This window comes from Sorex fumeus, unplaced genomic scaffold (assembly GCF_029834395.1).
Source record: "Sorex fumeus unplaced genomic scaffold, SorFum_2.1 ptg000007l, whole genome shotgun sequence".
Taxonomy (NCBI): domain Eukaryota; kingdom Metazoa; phylum Chordata; class Mammalia; order Eulipotyphla; family Soricidae; genus Sorex; species Sorex fumeus.
The window spans coordinates 30,438,777-30,453,037 of NW_026606064.1; the positions used below are offsets into that span (position 1 = coordinate 30,438,777).

At 34.3% G+C, this 14,261-nt stretch overlaps 1 protein-coding gene across 1 annotated transcript in view; it reads right to left on the bottom strand.

Annotated features, from left to right (window-relative positions):
* Positions 1-1,157: 1,157 nt before the first annotated feature.
* Positions 1,158-14,261, bottom strand: part of LUZP2 (leucine zipper protein 2) — a 398,937-nt gene continuing 385,833 nt past the window's right edge. Inside the window, exon 10 of the mRNA XM_056106656.1 lies at positions 1,158-1,259. Coding sequence (XP_055962631.1) covers positions 1,158-1,259 — 102 coding nt within the window. The remainder of the gene's footprint in view (positions 1,260-14,261) is intronic.

The following is a 14,261-nucleotide window of genomic DNA, read 5'->3' on the forward strand; positions in this document are numbered from 1 at the left end:
AAACATTATAAAAAACACTTACGAACTGCAAGAAAATGTAATGAAGCAAATATATCCTTTGCTTTACTCAATATGATGCCAAAATTATTTAAACTGCATTCAGAGTAATTTAATCATACTTCAAACTGATATTACAATATGTGGTTAAGCCTCTGGCGATTAATTTTAAGTTTTCTAAGTCTCTAAGACAAGAGGAATATGACTTTCCTTATATGACCACACCTTGCTCACATAGGCAGGATGTGTTTCTAATCCTCCAAACAAATATTAAAGTATTACAATATAATACTTGATTCCCAGTCTGGAACTGTGAAGCAGCTGATATAGAGATCTAAAGATTAACATTTTAAATTAATTATTTTAAAAATAAAATAATTATGCAATTACTAAGTAGTACATTTAGTATATCATATATACACATAAATGCAAGATAGCAATGAAGGCCTCAGTGTTGACTGGCTTAAGGGATAATTGGGAAAATTGGAGAAAATGGTGGTGGCAAGGTGCAATGGTCTGAGGGTGGTGATATTTGTGTTGGTATATTTAAATGTCTTTAACAAATTTTCATGAACAACTTTGTAAACCAGAGTGTTTATAAGAGGAAAAAAATATTTTTTAAAAAATAGAAGGAAAGCTTTTGAAATTTCAACTGTAGTATTTATGAGTTTAGATTTTTGTTTAATGTCATGATAATGTTTGAAAGTTAATTAGACTAATATGACATTAAAACCTTTCAAATCACTGTATAAAATATTATCTTATATATTATATAATAATATATAATACCTTAAATATTATATAATATTTTAAAATGTTATATTTTAAAATAATAGAAGCCAAGACTCCTCTATTTTCTCTTTTGTTAAAATGCAAAAAAGAATAGAATATTTTACTGGTTTGTTTTATATTGCAAGAAAGAAAGAATGACAGAAAGAAAGAAAGAAAGAAAGAATGAATGACAGAAAGAAAAAGAGAGAGAAAGAGTAAAAGAAAGAAAGAAAGAAAGAAAGAAAGAAAGAAAGAAAGAAAGAAAGAAAGAGAGAAAGAAAGAAAGAGAGAAAGAAAGAAAGAAGAAAGAAAGTAGCATGGGCTATAAAATTGAAATGCTTATTTTTTATCTTCATGTTAAATATTGTAACAATTATGTTGTCATCGTATTATTTTCTTACATTAGGATTACAGGCAGGGACTGTTATATTTTCTCCAATGCTTGACTTATATTGAATGCTGTCATTCTGTCCAGGCAAAGTTGGTGCATCCTTGAGAGAAAAAGCAAGAGGAAAAAAAGATTAAGAGAAACAGATAGCGTTATTACATCAATCTGGCTATTATAACAAACAATATAATACTAACATCAAAGAATAAAACTAAATAGCAACATATCTATTAAGAGACCTAACAATTACACTTTAAACTATTTTTAAGTTAATTGAAATGGTCTCTAATAAATTTTGTTTTATCTATACCCAGTGAAATTCTTTTATTACTAGGGATATTTTTTATTTTCAAAATTAAACTTTAGTTAAAGTTTCAGCAGAAAGACAAAGCAGAGTACAAGTCAGGGTGTAGGACTTTCAATTTGGGACCAGGCAAAATCTGAATATTACTAGTTGTATAATTGGAGGCAGCTGAGGTTATTTGGGGTGGTCCTGGTACTCTCCACAACTGCAGGACCTGAGTCACACTGTATCTCTGTTGAATGCATATCTCTATGTTTGTCTCTATGTTTGTTTGCTTATTTCTACTCTGGAGAAGTTTGTGTTCACTCTTAAACCCATACCTTCCTCCTTTTTTCCTCTCGGATCTTTCAAACCAAGTTTTGACTTCAATAAAATCTACCATGATTTACTAAAATAAAGAATCGTTTATTAGTTTAAACATTAGGCTTCTCATAGGACGGTATGCCATGAATGGTACTTTAATTCATCATTGCATAGTCCTTATTTTGCAGTAAATATGTTTTACCTAGTTTTACTATATAATATGTATTTCTTAGCATAAAATAAATATAAGAATGAATAATCAGTAGTCAATAAAAATGAATTTCTGGGAAGTATACAATTGAAGCAGGCAGGCAGGTAAATAGGGAAGGGCTCCCTTTGGCAAAGAGTTGTTGGGAAGTAACACAACCAACTAGCCCTAAGACTATCAGGACCCACACTGTGGCACAGGAATTAAGGCCTGATAAAAACCTCTATTCAGTTCCAGTGCAGACCTACAGAAGGCTACACCCTCCTCTGAGAAAGGTTCCAGTAAGAGCAATGCTCAGGAAAGTGATTAAAGAGAACAATCAACTACTCCCAATTCTACCCTCTTGACAACCACTCTAGCAACTAACTCTCACCTAGGTAGAAAGTTCCACATGGGTCTCCCCATGATGGGAGAAAACCTATAAAAGCAAACTTGAATAAAGAAAGTGTGTTCATGTACTGCACAAGCCCATGTTGCTGCCAAGTATATGTGGTGCCTGTGTCACCCATTTTCCCCCTCTTGAGATGATTACATACACACACACACACACACACACACACACACACATATATATATATATATACATATACATAAATATATATATATATATCTTTTAGGGTTTGGGGGGTTTCGGGGTCATACCAGGCAATGCACAGGGGTTACTCCTGGCTCCACACTCAGGAATTACTCCTGGTGGTGCTCAGGGGACCATATGGGATGCTGGGAATGACCCCGGGTAGGTGGTGTGCAAGGACAAGGCAAACACCCTACCTGCTATGTTATCGCTCCAGTCCCTACACTCATATTTTTATATCTAATACTGCCATGTACACCAGGACTCCTCTTTCCACTCTAGAGAAGCCCATGTACTCTTTCTCTCTCCAGCCCCACTCACTGGTATGAGTCTGTCTGTGTGTTCCATCCTCAGAATTTGCAAATAACATCTGTTCTTTTACTTCACTGCCCATATTCCCTTGAAATTATTTTCTGAGAGAAAGGTAAAGAACCCAAAATGCCTATGTAATGTCTAGGACTGATTCCTATCCTGCAGGGAAAAGGCCCACAACAGAATCTTATCAGACCTAGATTTTCCCAGCTGTTCCCTGGGTAGCAGAGGTGGATAGAGAGAAAATGGCAGATTCCCTCCTTGAGGTTGATGTCTCTGTCCTCCCCACTTCACATAAATCAGTTGGGAACCCCACCTGTATCACAATTATGAAGGTCCTGGGGAAAGGGTGTTGTTCAAGTCTCTTTTACAGTAAGTTATTTCTACGGTTCATGCCACCTAGTTTTCTAAATCAACCATTCCCAAGCCTGATAGGTTCTACTGTTCACTCCTTAATGTGACAGTTGTTCTATAAATAAGCAGAATAAATTTCAGTTGTTAATGTTTGGTATTTCATAAATCACAGATATCTGGATGATACATGGAGTCGAGTTAATATACTAAACCTAGCAGGAAAACATAAGATCTGAGGTAAAGGTTTATCGTTGGCACCAAGAAGAGGATAATCAAACCCAGTGAGGAACGTTAAAAAGGGTAATATCAGATCTCCCAATGATAAAAACGACATTTTAGGTTAAGCAATGAACACCTAACCAACAATAAAATAGTCTGTATTAATAAAATTGACACTTTCAACATCATATTCTAATTCTAATGTTATACATTTATGACAAGGTTCCCAGAATGTGGTGATGAATCTGAAGCAAGGGATTTATTCAAAATTATAATATTTTATCTATTTAATGGTCCACTTATCTTTCTATTTTATTACAATCTTTTGTAATATCTATTTCTGGGGTTTTGCAAATTTGGATGGATTGATCAAAGAGGCTGAACTAACAAAAAAAGAGCAGACAGAAATGACAGTTTACTTTTTCTCTTCCTCAAGATTGTCAAAATTATACTTGAGACATTTACTAGAGGGGTGGGGAATTGTAGTAGTAGTTGTGCCTAGGGTGTCAACTTTTATACCTATACTAAAATAATTTAAGTCTTGCATTAAGGAAATTTACCAGTATGAGTACCAAACTTAAATTAATTGGCTTGCTTTTAAATGTTATGATAAACCTTAATACAGACATTTGCTTTTAATGAAATAGAGCGGCACTGGAGCAATAACACAGCAGGTAGGGCCTTTGCCTTGCACACAGCCAACACAGACCCGAGTTCAATTCCTCCGCCCCTCTTGGAGAGCCCCACAAGCTTTGGAGAGTATTTCGCCGGCAAGGCAAAGCCTGGCAAGCTACCCCTGATATATTCGATATGCCAAACACAGTAATAATTGTCACAATGAAGATGTTACTGCTCCCCCACCCCAGCAAATTGATGAACAATGGGAGGACAGTGACAGTGACAGTGAAACAGAGCCTGTGGAAAGAAGTCTTATTGAGTCTGAGGAATTGACATTGAATGGGAGCTGACTTTGGAGGAAGATAAAGTTCTTTGGAGTTATACAAATGTAAATTCTGTTTTCTGCATTAGCACTTCAAGTGAAGCCTTAGACAACAAAGAAAACTTCACAGTTTCTGCTTCCTTCTGCTTTTTCAAATAAGGTCAAAAACATTTAACTTATTGTTTATCTTTACAGTAACAACAGCTTTAAATTTATGCAGTTATAAAGGGTTTGTAGTTCAATTTCTACTGTAGCACTGTAGCACTGTCCTCCCGTTGTTCATAGAGTTGTTCAAGTGGGCCGAGTAACACTGCGAGACTTGTTATGGTGTTTGGCATATCGAATATGTCACGGGTAGCTTGCCAGGCTTTGCCGAGTGGGCAAGATACTCTGGGTAGCTTGCTGGGCTCTCCTAGAGGGGCGGAGGAATCAAACCTGGGCTGGCTGGGTTGGCTGTGTGCAAGACAAATGCCTTGCCCACTGTGCTATCGTTCCAGCCCTCAATTTCTACATATTCCCATATTACAGATATCAGTGGTCTTCCTATTATCAAAATAATTCACCAGAATGGTATAAATGTTAGCAAGGATGGACCTATACTGGCACATTATGATCACACAATGACCAATGATTGGGTTTATACTAGTGCTTATTCTTGCTATTGCATAATTCATATGCACCTATCTTTAGAATTTTTTATGCAAAGCAATTTTAGTGCCTCCCCAAATTCTCTGATATTTATCTCTGCCCTACTACTCTGACACAGATTTGTTAATAATCTCCAAAATTTCTCCTGTTGCCAGATGAAGCAGTAAGTGAAGGGAAAGAAAAATGATGTTATGTATATTGATAAATTGACAGAGTATTTTTTTTTAGAGACAGGACCAAAGAGTGATATCCTTGGCAAGCAGAATTGAGAACATTAAAGAACTGAAATGATAGAAAATGATGAGCAATAAGTATCAATTTTTGTAGCTGTGAATTCTGACACAGTCAATACATGAAATGAAGAGAGTAATCAAAATTGCATCTCCGTCTTGAAATGTGTACTTTCATATCTAACTCTGGGATGTATACTGGGGCTTTCTCTTCACTCTGGAGAAGTCTCTTAAGCATGTTATACTCTCATTCTTTCTCTCTCTATATATATATATCCTTTCACATATCTTCCTAATAAAACTTGTTCATATTTCTCAAAAGTTACTTGGTTTATTTATTTTTGTTCCCAAGGGTTTTTGACCAAAAAAATGAGATTATGAGCTTTTAAAGGCAAGTATATTATCTTTCTTCTTCACAATTAGCTTCTGATAATTGTGAATTATGATATCTCACTGGAGTTTATTAGGGCATATATTATTTCTTTTGGGCAAGAAAGCAAGATTCTAATATAAACTCAAGGAACATTGCTTATAGAGTTAATTATTTAACTGAAACTGTCATATTTCAATTTATTCATTTTTTTACTTCATCTTTCACTATCCTTAACTACATTTGTGAATGTTAAAAGTAAAGTTTCACCATTCACAATTTACTCTAAGCTTGTTCTCAAATTATGTATTGGCATTCACTAGTGATCAGTTTCTGTAGAATGTGATAGAGGTAAAAATGAAGAATGTCTCTTTGAATTACGCTGAACATGGAGTCTATTTTCTAAAACATGTGTTCATTTCTTTCAGATTTGTTTGTAGTGATTTAACTAATTGCTTTAAGAAATATATTCAAGTGATAAAAATGCTATAAGGATTATATGCTTAAGGGCTACATATACATGTTATTTAAACTAAATTTTCCAAATAGTTTTAATTTTCTATACTTTTACTCATTTCTGTTCATAGAAAATTTCTGGTGAATTATTTACCAGTTGCTATAATATAAGATCATAAGGATGTTATAGCTATTGTCAACTCCAAATCTTCCTAAAGTATTCTTTTATTTCTCTTCATTTCTTGCATATGAAATGAGACAGTGATCAAAAATAATTGTTTGTGGTAATACACATAAAGGCAGATTTTCTAGATTTTCAAGATTTTTTAAATAAAATGTTGAACAGATGATGTTTCTCTTTGCCCTACCTTAACCCCTAATCTCAGGATAAGATAATATTATGTGTTATGAGAGAAAGCAAGAGAGAGAGATACAGAGACAGAGAGAGACAGAGAGAGACAGAGAGAGAATACAGAATTTTCAAAGCTGTCTTTATTTTTGTGATCCTAAATTTATAGAAAGTTTTATAATTTGCTTTTGCAGAAAATATTAAAATTTGTTCTTGCTACCCATTCATTTTTAAGCTTATATTTTTTAAAATAATAGTTTTGACTTAAAAACCCAATATGGTAGGCATTCTATTTTATTCTACTTTTCTCCAGTTCTTCAGTTTCAGAATTCCTAAGTTAAATGATTGCTAAGAGGGATGACACATATTCTTGTGGGATTCTGTATAATATATTTATTTCTAAATCATATTAAATCAATTTTTTCTTCAGAAACTAAATAGATGACTGGGTTCATCACAGAGACCTTACATTTTACTCAAACCTCCCTTCAGTCTATTTTTTAAGCATAATTAGTATGTTTATAATAACAACAGTAGAGAAATAATTTTAAAGGACAATCTTGCAATAATTATTCAGTGTTTGTGCAATACAAATACTTATATTCTTCCTGTCTTTGTTCTATTTGTTCCTGTTAATCCACATCTTTCACTTCCCTTACACTTTAATTATGACTCCTACCAGAACCAAAACTCTCAGCTAAATCACTCCTTTCATCAGAGATGCCTCGTAAATATTGAGGAAGCTATATAGTAGCTTTCTATGTGAGTGGAAAATTACATTAATTCCATTTATAGAATTAGAAATTTTATAGTAATGTTAGATGCCAATTTTGAGTGCATATTTACTAGAATAGTAACAGGAAGAACATCAAATGACATTTCTTAAAACAATTTTTTTCATTTAATATAAAAGGTAAATTCAGTTCGTGACTAAATAATTTACTTGGAAGTTACTGAACTTGATACAGTACTAGTGTGTCACTCTCTGCCTTTATAACAAATTATAAAGCATTTAGTAGGAAAAGTAACTTGGACATAGATGTTTTATTGGTCAAATGTCTAACACACTAGAATAGACTAAAATAAACATGCTGGGGGCACTAAATATCTTTCTGGATGATGCAGAGAAAATTACACCCCCTTGACTTTGATATTAGTTATAGCTCACTGCATGGTTTAGCTTATTACCTTCTCTGTCTTCAGATACATCAAGATCAAATCACTAAGAATGTGTTTTTGAATCTAGAAGTACTCACTACTTCCTCCTCCATTTTCTATTCCACTTTACTTTATACCCATACAGATAATTAGGGGTGATATTCCTATCTTAATATCAGTTGATTAGCAAAATCTAAAGTCTAGTTCTATTGTTGTTCCCTACTATCCTTTAATCTAACAAAATCCACCTTGTACCTGTACATTTCTCAGGTACATATGTACCTGAAACTATATATATATATATATACTTTTAAATGCTCTTCAATTATAGTAAATTATAGTAAAGTCTAACCAAACTATGTAAAATTAATCTAGGAAAAAATAACGGTAATTTTAAATTACTTTTGAATATAATGGGGCTGGAGCACAGCAGGTAGGGCGTTTGCCTTGCACACGGCTGACCTAGGCCAACCCCAGTTCGATTCCTCTGTTCCTCTCAAAGAGCCTAGCAAGCTACCGAGAGTATTGCACCCATATGGCAGAGCCTGTCAAGCTACCCGTGTCGTATTCGATATGCCAAAAACAATAACAAGATGTCTCACAGTAGAAACATTACTGATGCCCACTCAAGCAAATTGATGAACAATGGAAGGACAGTGCTACAGTGGTATATTGCTTTGTATATAATGCATATACATTTTTGCAAATAAAGTATCTTTGAAACATTATTCATGTAGTTCTATGACAAAGATAAAACATATTTAAAAAAAACATTTAGATTGTTTTAGCACAAGCAGTAGGGTGTTTGCTTTGCATGAGGCTGACTGGTTATCCCGGGTTCGCTTCCTCCACCCCTTTCTGAGAGCCTGGCAAGCTACTGAGAGTATTTTGCCCACATGGCAAAGCCAGGAAAGCTACCTGTGATGTATTTGATATGTTAAACACAGTAACAATAAGTCTCACAATGGTGATGTTACTGGGCCTGCTGGAGCAAATCTGTGAACAATGGGAGGGCAGTGATGATGACAGTATTATTTACTGTTTATTTGGGGTCGAAACTGGTAGTTCTCAGGGCTTCCTATTGGCTTTGTGCTCAAGGATGTGCTTAGGGGAACATATTTGGTACTGTGAGATGGAACATGGGCAGGCCATGTGCAAGTCAAGCACCTTAAATCCTGGTCTGTATCTCTGGCCTTAGCACACTTTGATTTAAAATAAAATCAGTATGGTCGCATAGCTTTAAATATAACTAACTCATAACTCTTTGTAAGAAAATAAATTAAAAAAACTGTTTATAGTAAAAGAGAACAGGTAAGAAATTTTAAAATTTGCAAAAATCTCAAATATGTAATAAAGAAAACAAAGCCAGAATGAATAAAAAGGACAATTAGAAAGGAAAGCATTTTCTTGTATGCTTGTTTTGTTTTCAGGCCACACTTGTTGATGCTCAGAGCATACTCTAGGCTGTGTAATCAGAAATCACACTCCTGGTGACCTCAGGGACCATAAAGGATCCTGTGGATCAAACTCTGGTCTGCTGCATGTGAAGTCAGTGTCTTATCCCACTCTAGTACCTCTCCAGCCTCAGAAAAAAAATACGTTTTAAAAGTGTTAATAAAATATTAATGCAATATATGATTTTCAAAAATTATAAATAGGCAAAAACTGATCAGGATTTGTGAAGAAAAAGTTGGTTTAGCTATACTTACGGCAGAATATAGAGAATAAAATAAAGACAGTAAATTATACATTTTAAACATGATATGGTATTAAAATTTGGTAGAAAATTCTGCATACAACTCAGTGAGTAAAAAAATGAAAAACAACATTAGGTGGTACAATAATGGTTTGCAAGTTAGTGGAGTAAAGTAGAGACTTTAAATTTATTGAGACAATTAAATGACACCTATTTATATATTTCAGTTGCCTATCTAAGTCACACTGTAAAACAATTCTGCATAGTTTTAATAAGATAGTGGAAAATATTTATAAAATAATTGAAAGAAATATAGAAAAAATACTGTTACAACTTCAGGAATGGGAGCTGTTAATAAAATATACAAAAAGTACTAATAAGCTGAATTCATAGATTGATTTACCTTTATGAAAATTAAGTTACTGTATCAAAAAATACTCATAGTGAGTAAAAAAGAATAAAATAATGTACCATATGCATGAACTAGGAATATTGATATGCAAATCAAAATTTGGTAAACAAATTGATAAAATATCCTCATAAATAAATCAATAAGTAACAAAATTCAAACAAGGGGAAAATTATCAGTATTAAAGGAAACTTTGAACTCACTCACATCCTCATTCTTCCCCTACAACTATCTCCTCAATGTTCCACCAGGCTCTACTCCATGGCTGCTGTCACGTTCCAAAGAAAACCTGATGTATTCAGAGTAATGCTGGGTGGACCAACTTTGGGACATGGAAGGATGACAGCAGAAGCAGCTATGGGGAAAGTGACTCCAGCTGCATAATAACCAACTAGAAGTTTCACCTGCTTTAAAAATGTAACTCTGACAATTGAAGTGTATCCTGAAGCAATAGGAATAGCTAAATTAGAGAAATGATGAGAAAAGTTATGCAAAGTTACAATGAAATAATATTCTATATTATATACGTTCGATTTTATAACATAAACCCTAATCCTCTGTTAATCTCTAAAATATATTTTTTCATGCTCAAGTAACACAACTGCATATGTGCTCAAGGACCCTACCTGGCATATTTCACAGGGATATTTCATTTTCTGGTACTGGGATTCCAATTAGGCTTGCAGTTACAGCCATATGCAAGTCAAGTGTCTTAACCTCTGTACTATTTCTTTGACTATATATTAATAAAATTTTAAGTAAAAGTAAAGTAAAGGCCCTCCCGTTGATCATCGATTTGCTCGAGTGGGCCCAGTAACGTCTCCATTGGAGACTTTGTTGTTACTGTGTTTGGCATATCGAATCCGTGACGGGGAGCTTGCCAGGCTCTGCCGTGTGGGCGAGATACTCTCGGTAGCTTGCCGGGCTCTCCGAGAGGGGCAGAGGAATCGAACTCGAGTCGGCCATGTTGGCTGCGTGCAAGTCAAATGCCCTACCGCTGTGCTATAGCTCCAGCCCAATAAAATTTTACAAATAAAATATTTTTAAAAGTAAATTTCATAGAGTACCTTAAGACAATGCTAGAGGAAAGCAGGCACTCTGGTGGATAGTGAGGAATTGGAACATCGTTGACCTGAGATTCAGTAAGTGTACTGTAAATCACAGTAACCAAAATAAAACAAAATGTGAATGTCATGACTAACCATATTGCCATTATTTAAATTGAAAGTAAAGTATGTAATTATAAATCAAACAATATTTTCTCTTTTTATTTCTACTTCTCACAGTGGTCTCACAGACCCTAAACAGAAGGCCTCCATTATTGCCAAGTTCAAAACAGTGCCTGACAAAAACTTAAACTCTATATAATTAGTGCATAATTATTTATTCATCAATCATTCATCAGCTTCTGTTTACTATTAGACACTGCAATAGAAGTTTTAAATGCAAGGATGAATGAAAGAGGGAGTATAAAAAAATCAACCAAACATAGAGACACTATAAAAATCATCATTATTTGATCAAAGCATCCAGGAAATTCTGATAAGAACCATAGAAAATGAAAGTAGAACCATTTATCAGGTTCTTCTACTACCCTAGTAGACTGTCCAAAAGCTCTGTTGGCTAAGGAATGAAAACTACATGGAAGCTCTGATGTAGAAGCACACAAAGGATGCTTCCTGCAGTAAAGAAAGCAACTAAAATAAGGCTAATTTATCTTTTGATGAATCAGGAAATAAATGGTCGTCATTAATATCATAGGACTCTACTATGTATCGGAGAACTCTATACTATCAACCCATGTCTACCTTCTAATGCAGTCATGCGTAATATTTATAAAGATACTTGTTGGGTAGTTCTAGAAACATTTTTATGGAGAAAGTCTCATTCTATTTTTAAGTGCATTTTATTTTATTTTATTTATTTTTTAAATTTTTATTTTATTTATTTATTTATTTTTAAAAATTTTTATTAGTGAAACACCATGAGGTACACTGTGGACTCACAAGTTTTTGTGCTTGGGTTTCAATTATACAATGATTAAGTACCCATCCCTCCACCAGTGCCCATTCTCCACCACCAATGATCCCAGTATCCCTTCCACTCCCCCACCATCCCTTCCTGCCTCTGTGGCAGGGCATTTCCTTTTGTTCTCTCTCTCATTTTGGGTGCTGATGTTTGCAAAAGAGGCAATGAGTGACAATCATGTTCAGTCTATAGTCTACTTTCAGCATGCATCTCCCACCCTTGGCAGATCATCCCAACACCATTTATTTGGTGTTCCCTTTTCTATCTGAGCTGCCTTTTCCTCTAGCATGTGTGGCTGGCCTTCAAGCCATGGACTGAACCTCCTTGTACTTATCTCAACTATTCTTGAATGTTAGTCTCCTATTTTGTTACTTTATATTCCCCAGATGAATGCAAACTTTTTATGTCTGTCCCTCTCTTTCTGACTCATTTCACTTAGCATGATACTTTCCATGTAGTACCACTTGTTTGGCTTTTCTTGACTCCATCCTTTCTAACAGTTGAATGGTACTCCATTGTATAGATGTACCAAAGTTTCTTTAACCAGTCATCTGTTCTCGGGCACTTGGGTTTTTTCCAGATTTTGGTTACTGTAGACAGAGCAGCAATGAACATAGAAGTGCAGATGTCATTCGGACTATACTTGTTTGTCTCTCTGGGATTTTATGTATATCTTAATGTAAGAGTTTATGATAAAAAATAATTTTCTGACTGTTTACGGGATACAAACAAGCAATAATTGTGAGATACTGAATAGTAAGGCTTTTATTGTCTGAGGATCACCCCAACACCTCCATAGAATGGGAGGAGTTTTGTGTCATTTAATATGAAATGAGTTCTTAATGATAGTGTGGAGTTGTGATCATGAATTTAATATTTGTATTTTAAACAAATCTCTCATCATGTTTAATTTTAGTAGGATTTTATCCTAAGCAAAACAGCTTGATGTTGGCTCAAGAAATTCTGACATGCTCTTATAATATCCTTTGTTTAAGTAGCTCAGTCCTTTTGTTCATGTGCTGTAAACAACTAAAACTTTGAGTAAGTAATCTGTAATATTGTAATTGGAATTAGTGGGATTTATGTAACAGCTTGTCAACATTCAAAGATAATTGTATTTGTAATCCTTTAAATAAAATTTCTGTCTGAATACTTAGTTATAAAAATCATTTGAACAACTGTACAAAGCAGAAGCACAATTATTTGACTTTTTAAATTCTTAGCATGTATATTGAGAATTGTGTGTAGATGAAAGTGATTGGGTTCTGGGTGCTTAGAAATAGGCAGTAAAACCTTAACTATGAAAACAAAGAAGAGATAAAGAAAGTCTAATAGGTCTTCTATTGTCACATAGAAGAGAATCATTAGTTAAGTTTTGTCTAATTATCAATTTATATACTTAGGTGTATATAATAATCTCATAAAGAATATTGTGTTCTAACTTTATTTTTATTTAATTTTAGAAATATTAAATGAATTAGCTCCTTAAGTTACTGTTAGAGAGAAAACTGTAAGGATGTGGTTATACCAGGAGGAAACTGTAAAGAAGAGGTGTGATGAGAAGTAAGAGGGAAGAGTCAAATAACAAGGAAATGAGGAAGGCGAGGCTGGATTCCCCAAGCCTTCAGTTAGTTTCCCATAAAAAACATAATTGGCTGGTCCCATACATAAATACAAAAACTTAAACAACTAAGGAGTAGAGATCTCTGGCAACTGTAGATGGGGAGTACTTAGCATGTTGGGTGGAAACTTCAGATATACCATCACAGGTGATCTGACTGTACGTATGTTTAGGGGGAAACCACTCAGATAGCAGAAATGGGCAGGGAGATAAAAATATGCATACATATATATACACATGTATACATATATATACATATACATACACATACATATATACGAAATGTTGTAAATGTTTAAAGGAATAGGACAGATGTTGAGGTTGGTTTTATGTGTATGAAAGAAGTGACACTATCTAGAACAAAGAGATTCCTATTTCTATGGCTATTCAAGATAGAAGAGGTATACAAATTAGAGCTGTCGAATAAAGAGCCTTAAGACCAAAGGGCTCCAGTGGCAGGCATAATAATCTTACATTTCCAGAGAGCACATCTTAACGTGCTATAACATTATTAATAAATATCTTTGAATCATCTTTTAAATATCTAAGTGATGAATGTTTATTCTCTTTTTATTTTTTGGATGGGGGAGACTGGTGGGGATGCCTAGGGGTCACTTCTGGTTCTGCACTCAGGAATCACTCCGGGAGGGCTCAGTAAACCATATGGGGTGCCAGAGATGGAACCTTGGTTGGGAATTTGCTAGGCAAACACCCTACCCACTGTGCATCTCTCTGGCCCAAGGAATAAATCTTTAAAAGTAAAGATATCATTATCCAAAAATCACAAATGAAAATAAATTTTTGTTTTAGGTACAAACATCACAAAGTAAATATCAAAGGGTTCTTGACTTCAGTTTCATATTTTCCAAATAAAATATAAAAATTTATCATGACTGCATAAAACATTGTATCCATCTTCAATAGCT